At 59.5% G+C, this 20503-nt stretch overlaps 2 protein-coding genes across 2 annotated transcripts; both read right to left on the reverse strand.

The window, feature by feature from the left end:
- Positions 1–200: 200 nt before the first annotated feature.
- On the reverse strand, positions 201–8576 carry PDIA3 (protein disulfide isomerase family A member 3). Its single transcript, XM_061376659.1, has 13 exons — positions 8390–8576; positions 8177–8255; positions 7139–7256; positions 6594–6701; positions 5550–5679; positions 5237–5353; positions 4626–4751; positions 3961–4143; positions 3337–3445; positions 2339–2467; positions 1239–1318; positions 685–742; positions 201–446 (listed from the first exon to the last, which is right to left on the reverse strand). The coding sequence occupies exons 1-13, from the start codon at positions 8542–8544 to the stop codon at positions 327–329; spliced, it is 1512 nt and encodes a 503-aa protein (XP_061232643.1). The 5' UTR covers positions 8545–8576; the 3' UTR covers positions 201–326.
- A 2837-nt stretch (positions 8577–11413) lies between these two features.
- Positions 11414–19986, reverse strand: CKMT1A (creatine kinase, mitochondrial 1A). The gene is made up of 9 exons (XM_061376641.1): positions 19676–19986; positions 14994–15192; positions 14536–14631; positions 14198–14419; positions 13611–13696; positions 12515–12638; positions 12233–12367; positions 11868–11993; positions 11414–11664 (listed from the first exon to the last, which is right to left on the reverse strand). The coding sequence occupies exons 1-9, from the start codon at positions 19822–19824 to the stop codon at positions 11548–11550; spliced, it is 1254 nt and encodes a 417-aa protein (XP_061232625.1). The 5' UTR covers positions 19825–19986; the 3' UTR covers positions 11414–11547.
- Positions 19987–20503: the final 517 nt, after the last annotated feature.

Here is a 20503-nt window from a genome sequence, read left to right on the forward strand (position 1 = left end):
AGAATCCTGGCTTAGGTGCAGCAGGTTTCCGTGGGACAGGGACTCTTGGGCTTAGGGGGGTCATTTTATTGTTTCACTTCTCCAAATGTACAAAAACAAAAATTAGAAAATACCCCTCCCCCCCAACCCCCAACGCAGCCCAGGCTGGGAGCCCTGCAGCAGCGCAGCCAAGGGACGGCAGGAAATTAAACACAACTAGATACAGCAGCTGGGGGCCCATGGCCCACATGGTCACCGACTCTCCACAACCCAGAACTGGCCCCAGTCTGCCCAGTGCTTCCCCAATTCACACAGAGCTCATCCCAACAAGATGGCAAGTGGGTACTTTACAAATCCTCCTTCACCTTCTTCTTGGATTTCTTCGTTTTCTCTTCCTCCTGCAGCACAGGAGTGTTGGTTGCCTCCCGCTTCAAGTAGCTAATGAAGTCACTCACTTCTCTGCCACCCTGCAGAAAGCACAAGACAATGAGGCAGAGGCTGGACTTCCTGGGGGCTTCTCCTTCACTACAGGAGAGTGCAGGTGCAGGGAGGAGAGGGAAGGGATGCCAGCAGAGCTCTCCTGTGGGTCTGCACCAAGCATCACAAGGAGGTGCTGCTGGCTGCAGAGTGGCACCCAGAGCTCCAGAAAGGCCCAGCATCACCTCGGCACCTGGATGCTGCTTCACTTCTTCACAAAATACTCACCTCATACTTCTTTGGATTCTGCTTCTTGCCAGCTGGAGCAAAATAGATGGTGGGGAACCTGCGGAGAGAGAAGAGACACTTGAGCACCTTGACATGCTCTGTTTCCTTTCAGCCCCCACAGCAGGGACTCACCCCCTGCACTCCCCTGGTTTAACAGCTCAGCACCATACCCAGCAGTGTGGCCAAGAGCCTGGCCATGGCTGCAGAACAGGCTGAGCTCAGCCCTGTTCATGTCTGCTACCTAAACTGTTTCCAGGAAACGCAGCCCAGCATCATTTTAGACTGCCAAGTACAGAATGACAGCAGACTGAAAAGCAGCAAGACAGCCCTCCAAGCACAGCCAGGACACCAGAACAACCCCAGAGAAGCAGAGGGATGGATGTCCTTCGTTTTCACTCTGTGCTTCTTCACACTAAGTGAACACCTTGCAATTGCATGCCCATTGCCCATCCCATCCTCCCGAGACTCCTTCAGCTCCTCTGTTGAGGCTGCAGATCAGAGACAGAAGTGTGAAGACATTCACTGACACATAGTGTAGCAACAGTAAGACCTACCCTCTGACTTCATAGGGAGAAGGCACATCATTGGCTGTAGCATCCATTTTGGCAATGACAATATTGGGGTCTTTGCTGAGCTGTTGGTAGAAAAAGCTTATCAGTAACCAATCCATAGCAGTTAACACCAGAACCACCAACCAGCATCACCTGAGGTAGCTGTGTCAGAAGAGGGTGCACACAGCATGCTAACGGGTGAGCAGATTTCTGTTGAGCAGTTTATTACTTCTGCCTCAACAGGAGTGGAGGGAACGAAGTCCCTCCTCAGCCAGCTGGATGCAGCACACACATCCCAGTGCACCCTGCTGGATGCAGCACACACATCCCAGTGCTCCCTGCTGGATGCAGCACACACATCCCAGTGCACCCTGCTGGATGCAGCACACACATCCCAGTGCTCCCTGCTGGATGCAGCACACACATCCCAGTGCTCCCTGCTGGATGCAGCACACACATCCCAGTGCTCCCTGCTGGATGCAGCACACACATCCCAGTGCACCCTGCTGGATGCAGCACACACATCCCAGTGCTCCCTGCTGGATGCAGCACACACATCCCAGTGCTCCCTGCTGGATGCAGCACACACATCCCAGTGCACCCTGCTGAACTGGGCTGCTACTTCTGGAGAACCCCAGAGCAACTGCTTCCTTCACACTGCAGGGCAGCTGTGAGGATGTGCAGAGCTCAGGACGGAGGGTGCCTGGCAGACAGATACCAAAAAGCGGGTCAGATCTGGGAGAACAATTTACTCACTCCACTCATGCAAGTGTGCAGGGCAGTGTTATCCTTCACCAGATGGGAGACTGAATCATGAAGAGGGAAAAGACCCAAAAAGGATCTTTGGCAGTCAAGGACATTTGCTGAATCAATGAATACTTCTGTGCCATAGCAAAGGGCACTGGCTAAACCTACTAGTGTGGTTGCTACCATGCTCCAGATCCTGCCTGTGTACTTCTGCACCCACAGGAGATGACCAAACTCACAGCTCTCAGGAAAGCACAACTATGCCCCATTACATAAATGGTAGACAGACAGAACCTGCAGGATTGTTTAGTGCTGCAAAATTCTCTTTTGTGTTTGCAACAGAGCCCCAGGCTTACCTTCTCCCCCAGTTCTTTGTATTTGGGCTCCAGGTTCTTGCAATGGCCACACCAGGGTGCATAAAATTCTATCAGGACATCTTTGTCTTCTGCATTAACAATTTCATCAAAGTTCTCAGCAACCACCACCTGGTAACATTTGATCACACAAGTTAGGGTTTCTTCAAAGTCAAAAGTGAGGCTGTAACAGGACATGCTCCATACAATCTGCCAAGAAAGCCTGGCCCTCCCACAGGACAAGTCATGCTGCACCTACACAGGAGGCAGCAATGACCAAACACCTCTTCACCAAACTGCAACATCCTCAACTTGCAGGTAAAACCCTGTCACAAGGCATCAGCACCACTTGCAAGTGAGGTTTGCATCGGGTATTCTCCAAGAGGACAAAGTAATTTCTTTTTAATCCCAGCAAATTCCAGGCTGAGGAATGAGGCTGGGAAGACTGGCTGGGTCCATCTCCCCCCCCACAAAAACAAGCAGTGACTTCCAACCCCCAATTAAGGCCCTCATCAGAAACCCAGGCCATAGAATGCTTCCATTCAGGGCAGAATTTACATGATGAATGGAAGGTAGGAGTCACACCGCTCCCCAGTAACGAGATGAACATGTAACTCCTTAGAAATAGTGCAGTCAACAACCAACTGGAGGCTGTGCCAGGAGGGAGCACAAGCCAAGACAGCAAGCCCTGGCCTAATCCCTGTAAATCTGGATGATCCTGCACTTGTAGAGCACATCACTAGTGTGATCAGACAGCAGTTACTCCACTGAGAGAACAAAATGGAATCAAAACTGCAAGCTGCATTTCTCCCTTGGCTCAGAAAACTGCAATACAACAAGGGAGCGAAGTCTTCCTCCATCTAGCACAGCAGAGGCTTCCCAAGGTGCCATGGCACAGTACCTGCAGCACTGGGCACACTGGCACATGAATAGAAGCAGCTGCTGAACACTGCTTCTACAGCCACGAGTAGGAGCTTTGCTATGCCTGATGCGGCACTCACCTTCACTGGGCCATCATTGCTTTCAGGGACTGGCTCTGATTTCAGATACTTTTTCAAGTTTCCATCAAAGTAATCTTGCAGAAATCTCTCCAGAGCCTTTCCATCACGGCTGAAAGTGAAGTGACATTTTACAGCCATCAGCACACACACGGAAGGTGAAAGCTTTCAAGGCTGATTTAAGCTCCTCCACCCACAGAACATATGTCACCTGCACCTCCAGCAGCACCAGTCTGGGGCTGGCTTAGAAGACCCCAGAACAAGTGCAAAGATGCCCTTAAAGGGTTTTGGCAAGAGGCTGGGCACTCATGCCATTTGAAGTTTTAGGCCTTCGAGTAGCTTTAAGTTTCTTTTTTCAAGAAGAAAGGTGCAACTATTCCCTCTGCATCTCAGTTACTAACTGGACGCAGAAATACCAAGTTCAATTCTATCTTTGTACAACAGGAGGAGCTGCCAGCTCTCTAAAGGACAGGAAGACATGACAGGACCCATTTTGACCCGGCAATCACTTCTCCCAGCTGGAGCATCCAGCTTTCCCATTTCCTCACAGCTAACATGTCTGGCCTGGTCAGAGAGCTTCAGACCAAAGTGCACCAAGCGAGAGGCAACTCTCAGCTCAAGCCTTACGAGAACTCTTCCTGCATGACATATTTCTCTCCTTTGGCGGTCCTGATGGCGACAACCGGAGCATCCCCTGTGCTGCTGTCCAGGCCGAACTCGGACAGCTCATGGCTGAAGGTTTTGCGACTGGCAACAGCAAAGGACAGTTTGTGGCCAGCATCTAAGAATTTCTTTGCAATCATCATAACTCTAAGGAGAAAAAAAACATAAACCACAAACCAAAGAATTATTCCTTGGAACATTTTCTTCACACGACATATGACCCTTCAAGTTGAAGTGCAAAATGGACAAGGAATTCAATTACATGATGTGCTTTGCATAGGCAAGTACTGTAGAAATGGTGTAGATAAGCAGAGAACTAAACCTATGTCTGTAGTGAATGGGGCCTGCTTTCACCCTCCACCCCTGTCAGCATGTCCACCAGGGTCACAGACACTGGGGAACACCAAGAATAGAATCCCACACAGCACCAGTGAGGAAGTTTATGTTTGAGGTCTAAGGACTAGGGATTCAAAAGCAAGCAGGAGGGGGTTCAGACGGTACACATATTGCAAGCAGCAGCCACCCCAATGATTCTGACCAGAAACTCAGCTGGAAGCTTCATGGGACAACGGGAGGAGCTCCCAGCTGAGCTACAGAACAAGCGAGGCCCAGGAACCCCCTGCCGCTACCTGTTCCGCCAGTAGTTGGAGCCCTTTGCGTTCTTCTCATAGTCCACATCATAGTAAGCCACCAGCAAGTCCTTGCCCTGGATCAAGTCTTTGTTGTCTTCAGTCATGTGTGGGCAGATGCCAAAGCTATCAAATGAAACCGAGGTTAGCAGCTTCAGTTTCACTGCCCAGAACCCATTACCTCCAGCAACAGCCTTGATGCAGCCCACTCTTGTTTCCCCACCCAAAAACATTAAATGCCAGTAATCAGTAAAAGCTAAGGATGAAACACTGTGCTCATTCATGTACTATGTTAGGTTCTAAGTCAAATCTCCATCAATAGCCACAACCTCAATGGCTGTATCTGACCTCAATAAGGCCAAAGCTGGCATACTTCTCAGGAAGTTCAGGTTCTAAGCAGAAGTGTGGTGGTTAGAATATGGACAGCAAATGCTAACAGCCATGCCAGGATTTCCAGCAAGGTGGTCCCCAAAGGGAACAGTGTGGGCCAGACAGCTCTTCTGGACACTGAGCAGGAACTGGTAGCAGTGCCTGCTAGAGAAAACAAGTTCTGACAGGACCAAAGCTAACTGGGTCCAGTCTACCACATTCTCTAGTGAGGAATCACTCACATGTTCTCCTGGATGAATTTCTTGATCTTTCCAGTGGTGATTTTGTCTTCTGTGTACTTGATGGAGCTGTCCTCAAACTTGTTTGCCAGGCGTGGAGGACGGAATAAGACTATACCCCTGAGGGGAGGCAGGAAGAATGAATTAGTTTAGGCCTCCCTGTCAGACCCTTCCCATTATTCAGACAGGCTACAATGAGAAACAAAAAACCCACCATAACAAGCAATGGGGAAGCTATGTTCAGAAAGTGAATCCAGATAACAAATGAGTTTGTTCCAGATGCGTCAATAAGAAATCTTTGTGTTAAGCAACTTACTCTCCATCTTCCTCGTACTTCTGCACCAACTGGTCCTCACTGGTGTGTGCAAAACGGTAGTTATCCCTTAGGTTGTTGGCAGCTTTCATGAATTCTGAGTAAGCATCACTAGATCCATCTCCAAAGAAGCCTGAAGCAGAAAGACAGATGGTGACCCCCAACTGACCCAACAGCAGTCACTGTGCAGCCCTCAACATTTATCTCTACAGTGCACTGAAAGATCCCTTCTGAATCAAGTCCCCCAGTGCATCTTCAAAGCTTCATCTTGGAGAACTTCTCTCCTATTTTTACTGGAACCTTTTTGTACTCTCCCACCAGCAGAAAGTTGCTTGAGAGTCTTCCCAGCTTCGTCACTGAGCCAAGGGTAGCTGTCCCGTGAGCACTAAGGCATCCATTTGTAGCCACATGCACTACTGCTGATAACAACTGCCAACAGGACTTCATAAAAGTAAGTTTGGAAACGCTGATTAATACCCACCCAGTTACATTCATAAGATGGCACCTGAACTGCCTGAAGGAAAGCTGCCATCACTCCTTGCAAACAATGGCCACGATGATCAGAGTCTACTGGTGTCACAGGACAGCACCTGAATGCACTTTCTAGCAAGCCAAAGCTGCCCGTTGTCAACCAGCCAAAAAAGCCACAAACTTCAAAACTGGCCCCTCTGGTGCCAGGAGGTCTGGAAGGCGGCAGAACCACAGTGAAAAGAAGAAAAAGGCTGGAAGGAAGCCCTGGAGGTCACAGAGTGCAGCCTCCCGCCCAGAGCAGGACCAGCTTCCAAGTCAGATCAGGTTGCTCAGAGCTTTGTCCACCTGAGTTTTAAAAAAAAGTCTCCCAGCCTGCCTGTGAATGTCTCAAAATCCCTCTGGGAGCATGAACGTTCCAGGGCTTCAGGCTCATGATGAAAAACCTTTTTCCTTGGGTCTGCCTGGAATGTCTCTTGCTACAGGTAGTGGCACCACCTCACTCTTCCAGTGTAATCCCCAAGGCATGTCCCAGAGCCAAATGTCCCCTCAGTTCAGTGCTGCACTGCAGCTACTCACCCACTACAGAAGCATCTTTATCACCAATGAATTTCTCAAACTCAGCTACAGAACTGAGAGCCACCGAAGCAGGTCCTGCCTGTTTCTTGAGATGACTGACAATCCCATCTGAAAAGAGATCAACAATTAAAGGTATCAACACAAACTTCCACAAGACGTTTCTCAAGCTTCTCAAAAGCTGGAGAAAAACAAAGTTCTTTCTGCAGAATCCATACACCCCTCCCATTCAACAAATCAGTTGAACTGAAGGAGCACTACCACCAGCTTCACATTTTCTAGCATTTCCCAGGTACTGCACACCCAAGACACCAGAAGTTAAAGACAGTGACGCAACCTTCGCTTTTATAGGAGAGCTTTAAATAATAAACATCCAGGGCTCTACCAGCACACGGAGTCCTGGAAAGCACAAGGAGGCGGTGTGTGTATGTGGGGACCTTCTTTGTATCCCTCAACAGATGCAGCATCCCTGACACAAGTCTATTATATGTGGCCCCTTCCTTCCAGCATCTCTTTGGGAAGGCAGACGCTTGCTGATGAGCTCTTACCTGCTGTCCTGGGCCCATCGTAGGTTCCTGCCTCTTCTCCGTCTCGAAAAATCTTCAAGGTGGGATATCCACTGACTCCGTACTTATTGCAGGTGTTTGAGTTTGCTGTACAGTCAACCTGAAGGAAGAGAAGCATTGCCCAGAGACCAAGCACCCAACACACAAGAGAGCAGCTCTGCCATTGCCCACATTATCACATATGAAGTCCAGAGGTTCTGAAAGCCCTCGTGTCTTTAGCCAAGCCTGGATTCCTTTCACATGAAGCACAATGACCCACAAAGCATCTACACGACCTGAAAAGCCAGGTCTGACACAACCAACTGAGAGGCTTGGGGGTATCCTTACACAGAGCCTGTTTCTGCAGAGTTAAGACCAGGGGACAAGGCAGCAGGGGTGTAGTGACAGGCATGGGAAAATATCTACTGAAATACTGGAGAGATGACAGAGAGATGATGGAGCTGTGCGTTTGCCAGCACACACACAAAGAGAACAAACTAGAGGGGTAGATTCTTGTAGTCGATGACAGGCTTCACAAGAATCCACTGCTCTCAGCACTCTATCAGTCCTGAAGTTCCTACCATGCCTGAACAGGCTGAGCTCAACTGGCGAGGAGGCCCTGGTGTCAGGAGTCCACACCACTCCCCACAAGGGAAGAGGAAGACCCTGATGTGAGAAACCTGCACAGGATTTCTGGTGGAAAAGCAGGCTCTTGGTCAGCATCCTTCACTTTACAGACCAACAGACACCACCATGAAGTACAGCACAGGCCAGTGTCACACTGGGTTACGCAGCTCACAGGAGGCTTCCTCCCCTTCAGGCAAGCCCCGTTTGACATGCCCGTCCACACCCACGTCATGCTCTGCACACCGCGGCGGCGGCAGCTTCACAGGGCTCAGCTTCCAGATCCTTCCCTGCTGTCTGCGCCTTCAAAGGGACGAAGCCCGGCACAGGCCGAGCACATGCCAGCGGCGACAGGACCGCACTGCAACGGCAAAGCTTTGCTCTGACCCCGCTAGGAGCCGCGCTCCCCATCCTCACCTTCACGAGGGGCACGATCCCCTTCAGCCTGGTCGCTGCCGACTCGTACTCCGGCGCCAGCCGCTTGCAGTGTCCACACCTGAGAGGACGGCGGGGGGTTAGGCCGGCCGTGAGGGCCTCGGCCCCGGCCCTGGCCCCCGCCCCGCCCGCCCGGCCCCCCGCAGCGCCCGCCCCGCAGCTCCCGTCCCCCTGCCGCCCCAGGCGGCCCCTCACCAGGGCGCGAAAAACTCCACGAGCACGAGCCCCGGGCGCTCGGCCAGGCCGCTCTCGAAGTCGGCGTCGCTGAGCTCCACCACGTCGGAGGCGCGGACGGCGAGCGCCAGGAGCGGCAGCAGCAGCGCGGCTGGCAACGGCCGCGGCACGGACATGGCGGCGGCGTGCGGCGGGAGTTCCCTTCTCGGCGGCGGCGGCGGCTGAACAAGCACCGGGGGCCGCAGGCCGGAAGTCCCGCCCCCTGAGCCGGATCTGCCGTGTGGCAGCTCCCCGTTGGGTGCCGTGGCGCGCGTCACGCCGGCTCCGACCAATAGGCTGAGGACACGGCTGGGCGGGGTCAGCTGCTGCGACCCCGCCTCTGCCTCCGCCTCGGCCAGCGGGTCCGGGGGGGGGCGGGAGCGGCTTACCCCGGCAACCATGGGCCCTGCCCCGGCACCGGGCGCTCCCGCCCCGGCCCGCCCCGGCCCGCCCGTGCTGTGCAGCGCAGCGCTCAGGGCTCGGCCCCGGGCTCCCTCCTCCCTCCCTCCCGCTGCCGGGGCCCGGCCCAGGGTCCAGCTGCAGGTCCCGTCGAGGGCGGGGTCGGCTCCTGCCGGGCCTCGGGGCGGTAGCTCCGGGCTTCGTTCATTCTCCAAGGGGTTTCGTGCATTGACCGCTCTTCGTTAAAGAGGGAGCTCACCGCTAGTGTGAGCGACACCGGCCGCGGTGCTGAGGGTTGTTCAAAGTCCCGTCCAGCCCTGCCCTGGCCGCCGCTGAAGCCATGCATGACTGGATTTAAGCACGTTCACAGCCCAGCCTGGTCCTAGCTGAGTGTCACTGCTTCCTAAACCAGCCGGCAACGTTGGCTTTCCCCCTCTTCGTGCCGCAGTGCCTCACCTGCTGCTGCCTGGAGGGCGCTGCCTGGACGGGTCTCGTTCGGTGTTCAGTGCCCCCCAGGTTGTGCTCCCACCCCTGCAAACAGGGGAGAAGGCAGAGCCTTAGGAGATGCTTGGTCTCTACACAGGTCTCTGGAAGCACAGGAAGGTTTCTGCTCTGTTTCCACATCGGCCGCAGCAGGACCCCACCACCCAGAGAAACTCCGCATCGAGGGGCCGCTGGGCTCGCTCACTGGAGCCTCCACCGGAAGCTTGAGGGCAGCTTGCGGGAGCATCTGCCCCGCAGCAGCAGCAGCAGCAGCGGCCGTGGGACACCGGCTCTCACCAGGCACCGAGCGGCCTGGCTCTGAGAACGCGGTGGATACGGGCTCGGTGTACTGGCGCCTGGACGGCTTTTCTCCGGGCGGGATGAGCGGGGTCTGTAAGAGCGATTTAGTGCAGAGAGGCCGGGGCTCTCCCGGCGATTCTTCCTTAACACCCGTTGCTCCGCGCAGACGCTCCCCGGTCCAGCAGGGGGCGCTGCCGACGGCTCCGGGACCGCCGCGGGATGAGAACTCGGAGCCCGGCCGGTCCGTGCCCGCAGCCCCGCCGGTGCCCGCAGCCCCCGCTGCCACCGCCGCCGGCGGATTCCCGGCATCAGTAACACAAGAGCTCGGCACCGTCAGCTCCCGCGGAGCCGGTTCCAGCCTCGGGTTCCAGCCCCGAGCCGAGACATGCCGGAGGCAGCTCCGCGGGGAGAAGCGGAGTGAGCGGGCAGGGCAGGGCCAGGGGCAAGGGCTGGGGCTGGGCAGACATTAGGGCCTGCGGCACTGCTCTGTCCCGGCTGTCCGTGGGGTCTTTGGAGCTGCCTCTGTCGGAGGAGGGTTGGGAGCTGAAGGGTCTGGAGCCGGGCTTCGTGGGCAGCGCTGCTGGTATCTGGAAGCTGCCGGTGCAGAAGTGGTGGGAGCAGGACCAGTTCATGTGCTCTGCTTAATGGCCAGCCCTAGACTGGAGTGTCAGGACTGCAGCTCGGGGTAAAGCCTCCCCTTGCCCTTGGGTCACCTTCCTTGTGGAGAAGCTGCCCCAGACTCGCTGTGGGGCACTGGACGAGGAGCTCTGGGCTGGGACACGGAGCGCAGTCCTGCTCTCGGCTGCAGGCTGTGCTCTGGGACCTGCTCCAAGACAGAGAGGATGCTCCTGCCTTGGAGATCCTGGTGCATCTGTGGGATGCTGCGAAGTACAGGGCTGTGCCAGGGCCGGGGCTGGGACGGGGCAGAGTGCGCAGAGCCTGCATGTGGTGGTTGCAGAGCTTGCGTGATGGGGATGCACAGCATGTGGGGGTACGGCCCATACACGGGAGTGTAGACCCTGCACATGGCAGGCACTTGCTGGAGTTCAGAGGTCCAGCGTGTGAAGGGTTGCAGAGCCCATGCACGGGGGTGCTCACCCAGGGCACTGCTGGGTGGCACTGGACCTGTGCTGGATGCCTGGGGCTGTGTCCTGCTGGAGCTGGGGCTCGCACAGCTTTGCAGGTGCCATCACCCATGTCTGGGAGGAGGTTCTGCAGTTGTGGCCGTGCTGCTGCTCTGCAAATCACCCTGTCTCACCCCCAGCTGTTTGCAAGCCCGTCAGGGTTCATCCCCTTCATGGCTGTGTCTGTGCCCTCCTGGCCAGCAGCACTGTGTGCTCAGGCTGCTAGATGTGTGGTGTGGCCAGCCCCAGCCTGCACCCTGCATTCCACTGCCTGCAGAGACCCCAGCCCAGCCCTATGTTACCCTGGGGCAGATGGTGCTGCCCCAGCCCAGAACTGCACTTGGGGCACCAGCAGGAGCAGAGATGGGAGCTCCTCCGTGCAGTGCTGGGGCTGACATGCTCAACTCTGACAGTGCTTTCTCTCCTGCAGGTAGGAGCAGAGACGGGGCCCCATCTGCCTTCACCTTGGCTCTCCTACTCTGCTGCCTCAATGCTTTTTGTGAGCATTCCAGGAATACTATGATGGGCAGAAGTGATGAGCTCTGCTCCCTGCCTGCAGCAGCACGCGGCCACAGAGCACCTTTCCCTGCCTGGCCTTGTCTGTCCCAGCAGCTCTCTGCAGTGCAGGAAACCCAGAACTGTGTGCAAGCCCTTCTGCAGAACACAGGCTGCTGGGGTGAAGAGGAGACAGAGCCACGGCTAAAGCAGCGCATGTTTATGGGATCTGGTGCGTTGTGGGTAACGGGATACAGAACATGCTGGGCACAGGGGTAACAAAAGCTATAGGGATGAGGGGAGATGGGTCCCACAGGGCTGGCGCTGCCTTGGTCCAGCTCACTGCCGGACATGTGGCAATGGGGCAGGGATGCGGATGTCCTGCCCCTTCTCCAGCCGCCGCTCACAGTCAATCAGGTAGTTCACTCCATCTATCACCAGCTGCACCAGCTCCACCTGCATCAGGAGCACATCCTGGGGCCTGGGAGCTGTCTCAGGAAGCCACGGCAGCCAGGCTCCGGCTGGCCCCACTGGTGCCAGGGGCAGGCAGTGCCACCACTGCACCCGTGTTCCAGCCCAGGCAATGGCCCCTGAGCGGCTGGGGCACATTGGGCCGTTCCAAACTTCCCTCCCCAGAGGCAGCTCTGCCTCCCACTCACCTCTGACTTCCCCAGCCGGTCCAGGTTAGAGATGTCAAAGATGCTGCCAGTGGCTGCGGTGTCCACGCCGCCCGTCCCACGCTTCTGCAGCCGGAGGTTCTCCAGGATTTTAGGGAAGCGGCTGTCCTGGTGCCCAGAGAAGGTGTCAGTGCTCAGCGGGACCCTCAGCCACTGCCTGCTCCCCAGAGCAGCCCGCCCGCCCCTGCAGGACCCTGCCAGCTGCTCGTAACTCCCACAGGGAGCCCTGCCCTGAGCAGACCCACGCTGGTCCCTGGGGGAACCTGAAGCGAGCTCCTGGGTCCTGGGCAGTCCTGCCCCTCCCACAGCCCTGGCCTGGCTCCCCACGGACCTGGCCATAGTGATACCTTGCTGAGCAGCGGCAGCTTGATGTGGACACCTGCTCGCAGCCCGGTGCCCAGGTTGGAGGGGCAGGTCAGGATGTAGCCCAGGTGCTCGTTCCACATGAACTCCCAGCCGCGCTCCTGGATTAACCGCTCCACCTGGGGCAGAGGCACAAGCAGCCACTCAGTCCCAGGCACAGGGAGCCCAGGGCTCGGCACCGCTCAGCTCCAGGCACGGCAGCACTGCTCGGCCCCAGCCAAGCTGCCTGCCAAGGGCCGGGTGCTGTGGGGCCATCAGGCACTCACCTCCTTCAGGCCGCGACAGAACCGCTCAAAGACACGTTTCATATTGCCACCTTTCTCCATGGAGATGATGCGTGTGTGGTCCTCCTCGTTGATCCAGATCAGGAAGGTTTTCTCATTGTTGTGCCTAGGGGTAGAGCGGTGTTTGACTGCACTGGTGGCCTGCAGAGGCCCCGTGCCCACCCAGCCACCCATGTCATGCCCAGCTGTGCCCCTTCTGCCCCTGTGGCCGTGGTGCCAGTGCTGCCCCCCAGTCTTTCCTATGCCCATGGCTGGAAGCGCATTGCCACAGCACAGCCAGGCAGCCAGGCAGGAGATGCTCCTAGGGACAGGCCAGTGTTCATCCACATGCACTGCTGCAGGGGATGGCTGCTGGCTCAAGTGCCATGGGTACAGGCAAGCGCTGCTTGGGGGGCGCAGTTTGCTGCCAGTGTGGTGGCAGCCGTGCCCAGACTGGGGACAGGAACATGGCTCCTGCACCTTGCAGGCAGCGGGAGGAGGCTCTGAGGTGTGGGGTGCACACTGGGATGTTGGATTAAGGGGTGGCTGGAGCTGGGGACCATGTGTGCTGTGGAGCTGCTCTCCATGAAGCTGCTATAAAGGTGCTGTGCCAGTGAGAGTGAGAGCTGGCTGTCAGCTCAGGTGAGCGATGGTGTGTGGGATGCTCCATGGCTGTGCAGAGACAGACCCTGGGGCGAGCAGTAAGATGACATCGTGGCAGGATAAGTCTGGGGACAGAAGGAGCACTGGGGATGGCCTGGGCAGCAGGAGGCAGTTACAGGGTTTTGTTAGCCTAGAGTGCAAGGTGCTACAGGATGGTGAGAGCGGGCAGCACCAAGAGCAGGGGCTGGCTCCGAAGCTCCGCTTGCAGGAGGATGCTGTGGTTTGTGCATGGAGGGGATGGCTGCTGACTGCAGCTCATGAGGGGCTCCCAGGTCAGGCCCAGAGCCGTGGCTGAGCACTGGTGCTGGGTGTGCTTGTGTCTGCGGAGCGGCTGGTGTGGGGAACGTGGTGGCAGGGCTGGGGCAGCCTGACGGAGCAGCAGCATCGCCGCAGCCCTTCTGCCCGATGCCTGCCTGGTGCCAGGGCACATCCTCACCAGATCCCTCGGGCGTCGGGCCAGTCCCGGGCCATTCCTGCTGCCGTCAGGAGCGGGGACACTGGTTTGTCGAAGAGGAAGTGGTCCTGGAGGGAAGCAGAGTGTGCGGGCTCGTCAGGGCTGCACAGCCGGCGCCAGGGCACCCTGTCCCACTGCACCACAGCTGCCCCAGGCAGGGAGAGCTCACCTGCTGTCCCCATCTGTGGGCAGCAGTCCCTGCCTTCCTGGCCAGGGAGGCACAAGACTGCTGCTGCACAGCCCACCCTGTTCCAGGGGCTGGGAGGGCACCAGCCATGTACCACAAGCCTGCCTTCCCCTGGGCATGGGCAGGGACATGGGGCAAGAGCTGGAAGGGCTGTGAGCTACTGGGGTTGTGTTCAATGGGCTCCATCCTCCCTGGCATGGGAGGGCTGAGCAGAACGTGAACACCCCCTCCATTAAAGGGCAGCCTCACTGGGAAGGGGTCCTGGTCCCATAGGGCAATGGGTCTGGGAAGGGAGGATACGGCCTCCCGGAGGGGCAACGCCAGGGAAGGGGTCCTGCTCCATGGGCGCTAGCTTGGCTGTCCAGGAGCTGCCCTGGCTCACGTCAATGAGCTGCTGCTGCTCCTTCTCCGTCATGTCGCTGAGGCGGTAGTACCGGCCCGACAGGTCTCCGGTGAGGCCATTCAGTGCCTCCACAGCCACCTTCTCCACCTCCCGCCGCTCGGCACGGGTGCAGGCTGGCGGCAGGCTCAGCCCCCGGATGCTGCGCCCTGTCCGCACCCGGGACGAGAGCACATAGCGCTCGTCGAAGTGCCCAAACTTGATCTGGAACAGACAGGAGCCATGGGGTGCTTACAGGAGGACACCGGTGCTGGCAGGGCCCTGTCCCCGAGGCCTGGGGAGGGACCCCTGTGCCCAGGGTCACTGCCCAGCTCCTTCACCTTTGTGGCGTCCAGGTCTGTGAAGTGCTTCATGGTGCGCGGGTTGAAGCCATTGTGCCGCTCCTGGATCACGGGGTCGAATATGTCAGCAAACACCTGGAAGTGAGCAGGACGACAGGCACCATGCGGACCCTGTGCCCCACGGACATGGCCCTGCTGCCAGCATGGGGGCTGTGGCAGCAGGGGAGATACAGAGGGTGAATGGGGCCATGGTGGGTCTTGCCGTCCAATGCAATAGCAATCCATGGGGCCGCTGCTGCCCCAGCAAGGAGGAGGAGGAGGATGCAGGGCTCCAGGGCAGCTGCTCTGAAGGAGCCCTGGGTCCTGCAGGGACACACTGGGGCTGCCCAAGGGGCTTCTGCAGCTGCCCGGGCTGGGCAGCAGGAGATGGGCAGGGATATCCAGGCTGCTGGATGTACCACAGGTACCAGGCTGCTGCAGGCAGGGTTGCCACTCACCTCATAGCTTTCTTCATCGCCAGCTACTATGCCCACAGTCTTGATGAAGGGGTGGCCGGGGTTGTCAACGCCCGTCTGGATGCACTGGTCCAAGGTCCAGCCGTTTGAGGTTGCTTTGTCACAGAGCCTGCTGTAGATGGCTGGCGTCAGGTTGCTGGCCATGCAGTTATTGTGCTTCCTCAGGTCGGGGTACTCAGCACTGCAGGAGGAGAGACCAGTGAGTCCTCTGGGGCCGGAGTGGGGAGCTCTGGGCAGGGAGGCTGAGCTTCTCTGCTTGTGCACACCGGGAAGGGCCAAGAGCAGTTCGAGGCACTGCGCAGTGAGGGCAGAGAGCAGCCTGAGCCGAGGGCTGGCGATGCCGCAAGGACAGGAGTCCATGAACAGTCTGGGCTGGTTTGTTGGGTGCGGCTCCTTATCAGCCATGTGCCAGGGCCTGGCACTTGGAATGCTCTTGCTGGCCAAGCAGTGGCCATGCCAGCCCCAGCCCCAGCTCCAGCCCGGGCTCGCAGGAGTCAGTGCAGAGCTGATGGGGGTCTCACTCCCCTTCTCCTCCATGGTGCTGCCCAGCACTGGGGCTGTGGGCAGTGGGCTGGGTGTGCACTGGGAGCGGGAGGCAGAAGCATGTGGGGCCCTGCGTGCTCAACAACTGGGCAGGCCCAGGGCCCCATTCCCCACAGCCTGGATGATGTGGGGCAGGAGATTGGCTGACCCCAATCTGCATCCGGTGGGAACCGCACAGCTCCGGCGCAGTTTACTGTATTAGGGGTATGCTTTCCTCTAATCAGCTTAGTGGGAGGCCATCCCCTGACCTCATTCCTGCTTTAGCTGGGCTTTGAGCTTGTTCTGCATTCATGTGGGGCTGGAAGGGCAGGACCCGACAGTGCTCTCCTTGGCCAGATCCCTCCTGCTGGAGGTGGTGCCTCTGTTGCCATAGTGGGTAAGGACCGGTCCGTGTCAGCCCAGGAGTCCTGGCTGGTGGCCTGTGCCTGGAGGGGCAGTGCCCTGTGCAAGAGGGGGTGATGGGGCTGGTGTGGGGCCGGGCCGGTGGGAGCAGCGGCCGGCTGCCATCACAGCAGCAAGTCCTGGCACCCCACGGTGCTCAGGTCCTGCTCTGGGTCCTGGTGCCGCGGAGCCGAGCGCTGACGCCTCCCCGCTGTGTCTGCAGGACCAGGAATGTGCGTTGGCCCCTCGCCTACAGCTCTTTGCTGCCTGTGGCTTCTTGCGCTTTGCAGAAAGAAAGGGAGGTAGGGCTTGGGTCTGCTCTGCGTAGGAAAGCACTGGCAGATCCAGCCTGGACCAGTGCAAGGAGGCATTTCCTCCAGGCTGGAACTCTTCCCAAGCAGTGCAGGCCAAGGGCTGCTCCCCCCCCAGCCCACCCACATCTGTGCCATGTAGAGATGCTCCAGTTCAGAAGCTGACTCGTCTGATAGCGGACACAGCCTGCCCAGCCTCCCCCCTGCTCCTGCCCCTGCTGCCAGCTGGCTGCAGACCCACGTCTCCCAGGGGAGACACACTCATAAAAAGCATTTGCTGGTCAGAATGGGACACTTGGACAAGTTCCTCCTCTGCCTGCAGCACAGCCAGTGCTGCCAGGAGCACAGCCTGCTGCGCGTTCCACCCTGGTGGCAGCAGACTATGTCCAGAAAGCCACCAAAGGTTGCTATGGGGAGCAAGCTCACTCCCAGTGAGGAGACTGCAGCAGGTTTATACATGCTGTCTGCGGCGGGCAGTGCCAACCGTCACCGAGGTATCGAAGCCCAAAACCCTGAGACTCCATCCCTGCCTGCAGGGTCTGTTCCTGCTGCAGTGCTCATTCTGCTCCTGCTCCGGACACACGTTCCCCAGAGCAGCCCTGAACCACAGCCGGCAAATCTGGGGAGTTTCTCTTCAGCCTCCCTATAGCTCTTAAACTAAGCTGGAGGGGCTCAGGGTGAGCAGGGCAATGCCAGGAGCCACTGCCCTCTCTGTCCTTGCAGGAGGAGGTGCTTCCCGCAGGGGCAGCCTCCCCAGGGCTGGACCCCCCTGCATATCCCCGTGGCTCTGCACCATGATCCATAACCCCCAGTGCCCTCCCTGGCGTCACCAGCTCTGTGGGGGCTCCCGCTGATGGTGTGGGGTGTGCGAGGTGCGTGGGGTGTGTGGGGGGTGCATGGGGTCTGTGTGGGGTGTGCGAGGTGCGTGGGGTGTGCGAGGTGCATGGGGTGTGTGTGGGGTGCATGGGGTCTGTGTGGGGTGTGCGAGGTGCATGGGGTGTGTGTGGGGTGCATGGGGTCTGTGTGGGGTGTGCGAGGTGCGTGGGGTGTGTGGGGGGTGCATGGGGTGTGTGTGGTGTGTGCGAGGTGCGTGGGGTGTGCGAGGTGCATGGGGTGTGTGTGGGGTGCATGGGGTCTGTGTGGGGTGTGCAGGGTGTGTGGTGCTCAGGCTGCTGCAGGCAGTGCAGCCCACGCTGTGTTCTGCAGGAGGACAGGGCTTGGGCTTTGTGTGGAGGCTCTCTGGCAGGAAGGCCGGCGTTGCCGTCCAAACGAGGCGCGGTGTGGGACTGCAGCTGGCATCTCCCTGCCTACATCTCTCCCGAGGGGAGAGCCTGAGCCTCCCAGGGTGGCCATTGGCACCGCAGTGCAGTGACAAGCAGTGCAGTGACAAGCAGTGCAGTGACAAGCAGTGCAGTGGCAAGCAGTGCAGTGACAAGCAGTGCAGTGACAAGCAGTGCTGCTCAGATCCCTCAAGGCTGTTGCCAATGTCTCCTGTTATTTAACTTAAGGAGCAGAGGAGCACAATCACTGTGGGTCACTGGACCCTGCAGAGCGGATGCTGTGAATGGGTCCTGGGGCTCTGTTCAAGCTCTTTTCCATTGTCAGCACCATTACAAAACCATTCCCAGTTGAACAGACCCTCCCAGGAAGCTCATTTTAGAGCTTCTCAGACACGTTCCCTACCTTGATTTCACCCCCTCCTCCAGACTCACCTGAGCCCCTCCTTCCCTGCTGTTTAATAAACAGTAACATCCAACCTTCATCAGTCTTCCAACTGGCTCCATTTCTGTCCCCTCCTTCCTGAGCCTCAGCACTGCTCTCAGCACACAGCTTCTGCACGAGCATGGCTCTCAGCCTGCAATGCAGCGCCTCATCGCTCTCCGACTGCACAGTGTTTGGTGCAGGGATCGCAGCGGCTCTGTGTGTTTGGAGCAGTAACGTGCTGCTCCTTCCCCACTCTGCTCCTTCCCTGTGCACCGCCTCCACCGGCATCAGGGTGAGGAGGAAATCCCAGTCCTCGCTTTCCTGACCTGACTGAGCTGTGCCAGACTGAGCAGCCGGTGCCGGGGCAAGGAGGAAGAACCAGCTGGTGGCCATCATGTTCCTCTCCCATTCCGGCCCTGTTCCTCCCCTGCCCAGTGCCTGTGAGGTGCAGGCAGCTCCTGCCTTCAGCCCCATCCTGTGCCTCAGCCCCCATGCTCTTTGCAGGACCTGCCAGCACCTCTCCAGCCTCCAGCCCCAAAGCACCCCGTGTGCTGGTGGCCCAGCCAGGGTCCCTGGGCAGCCCTTGGCAAGAGTGGTTCAAAGGGGGAGTGACACAAGGGCTTCTGTGCTGCTGCTTGAACCTTGGCTCTGCTCTGCAGCTGTGACACTTATCTGGCTTAAGAGATCAGGCACAAGTGTAAATAGGGCGAGAGCTCTTGGAGAGCCAGCATTACCCCCAGAAGCATGCTTAAGCCGGGCCATGGCCCTGCAGGCACCCGCCTGGCCCAGCTTGGCTCCATGCCCACATCCCACAGATCCTGATCACACATCCCAGGGCTCATCTGTATCCAAAACCTGCTCGCAGGCCGGGGGCTGCCTGCTCAACCCTTGCGGGCACCTCCACTTCTCCCTTTACAAACTGCCCGAGATGGAAGAGCGAGGACCTGCCAGGGAGCCTTTCTGTTGAATAGAGAAGTCCCTGTCCCCAAGGCTGGTGCTTGGAAGGCTGTGACAGCCAGATGAGGCCAGACCAGGAGCTGCCGCCAGCCCCCGGGGCTGCCCAGGAGCCTCCAGCTCTGTCCTGACACCGGCTCCTGCAGGCTGAGCTCCCGGGTGCTTGGCCGGGAGGAGAGAATGAGTCCTTCTGCTCCATCCAGTTCCCACCAGGACGTTGGCAAGTGTCCCCTGGCTCCTGCCACAACCGCGCCGAGCCTGGGCTTTGTCCTCCCTTGCCCCAGCAGCTCACAGAGTCCCCCGGCCCCCAGCCCCTCTGGCAAGCCCTTGTTCTACCCCTCTCCCTCCCGCCCCATGCTGCGGGGCAGCGGCTTGTCCCGGTGCTGCCGGCAGCGCTTGGACGGTGCCGGGGAGCCGGGCCGTGGGCAGGGGGATGCGCCGGGGGGGGGGGGGGGCCGTGGCCCCGGCTCAGGGCGGGTCCCGTGCGGGTCCCGGTGGCCGTGCGGCGGTTGGGGCGGCCCTGCCTTCGGGGAGAGCGCGGAGGCCCCGCCGCGGTGGCGCCGGTGCCCTTGGGCGGCTCCGTCCCACACGGCCGAGCCCCCGCAGCCGCCGGCCGGGGACCCGGGACGTCTCGGTCACCCCCATCCCGCGGAAGAGCAGAGCCTCCGCCCCGCCGCACCCGGGACCCCCCCGTCACCGGGGCAGCCCCGCGCCCTGCCCGTTGTTGGTGCCGCAGGGACCGGCCCCTGCCCGCCGCCCTCCCGCAAGTACCTGGGCGGGTAACGCCGCCGCTGCCGGTGTCCGGCGCTGACAGGGTCCCGGGCGAGCAGGAAGCCGGCGGCGAGGGAGCCGGCGCCCACCATCGCCAGGAGGCCGGCGGAGCGGCGGGCGGACAGCGCGCGAGCGAAGGTGCCGGCCATCGCGGAGCGGCGCGGCAGGGAGCAGGACGTGATGGGAATGGGAACGGGAGCTGGAATGGGAACGGCGGCAGCGGGAGGGTGCGCGGAGGCGGAGAGCGGCCGGGCACGGGGGGGCGCGAGGCGCTGCCACCTGCTCGCCGCGGGCCCCGCCCCTCCCCGGGGCCGCCACCGCCTTCAGCACCGCGAGAGGGACAGCGCCGGGGGGCGGCTGCGCCCGCGCAGGGCCGCGCACCGAGCCTCGGGCACCCGCGCGCCCCGGGTCGGGCTCGGCGCGGCACAGAGCGGCCCGCGGCGGCGGAGGGGAGGCCAAAGGAAGTCCGCGCGCTTGAAGCCGGGCGCGGGGGACGCGGGTCCCTGCCGGCCTGGAGCCACGCGTGGGATGCAGCCCGTGATGTGTCGCGGAGCCGGGGGACGGTTCCTGGAGCCCGGTCTGGCACGGGCGGCGGTCACCGACACCCCCGCCCCACCGCGCTCTGTGCCCCTGCCCGGTGCCCGGCGCCCCCCCCTCGGGCCCCACAGGCCCGGGTAGGGCGGGCGACCCCGCGGCACCGGCGGGTTCACAGCTGCGGCGCAGGGAGCGCTGCGGTCCCCGCGGTACGGGAACAGCAGCGGGGGCGGTGCACGCGGCGCGGTTGCCGTGGTAACGAGGGACCCGGTGCTGGGCCCGCGCCCCACGTGC

Source organism: Neopsephotus bourkii, unplaced genomic scaffold, assembly GCF_033783945.1.
Source record: "Neopsephotus bourkii isolate Nb327-2 ecotype Australia unplaced genomic scaffold, CSIRO-AGI_Nbou_v1 NB_1723, whole genome shotgun sequence".
Lineage (NCBI taxonomy): Eukaryota > Metazoa > Chordata > Aves > Psittaciformes > Psittacidae > Neopsephotus > Neopsephotus bourkii.

Excerpts from the sequence above, each read along its gene's own strand:
- PDIA3 (XM_061376659.1), bottom strand. The coding sequence starts at position 8,544 with ATGTCCGTGCCGCGGCCGTTGCCAGCCGCGCTGCTGCTGCCGCTCCTG. Across the intron at positions 8,256-8,389 it reads GTGGAGTTTTTCGCGCCCTG|GTGTGGACACTGCAAGCGGC; the intron begins GTGAGGGGCCGC and ends CCGTCCTCTCAG. Across the intron at positions 2,468-3,336 it reads GCAATGATGGCCCAGTGAAG|GTGGTGGTTGCTGAGAACTT; the intron begins GTGAGTGCCGCA and ends AAATGTTACCAG.
- CKMT1A (XM_061376641.1), bottom strand. The coding sequence starts at position 19,824 with ATGGCCGGCACCTTCGCTCGCGCGCTGTCCGCCCGCCGCTCCGCCGGC. Across the intron at positions 15,193-19,675 it reads CGGCGGCGTTACCCGCCCAG|TGCTGAGTACCCCGACCTGA; the intron begins GTACTTGCGGGA and ends CTCCTCCTGCAG. Across the intron at positions 11,994-12,232 it reads AGCTGCCGCTGCTCAGCAAG|GACAGCCGCTTCCCTAAAAT; the intron begins GTATCACTATGG and ends TCTGGGCACCAG.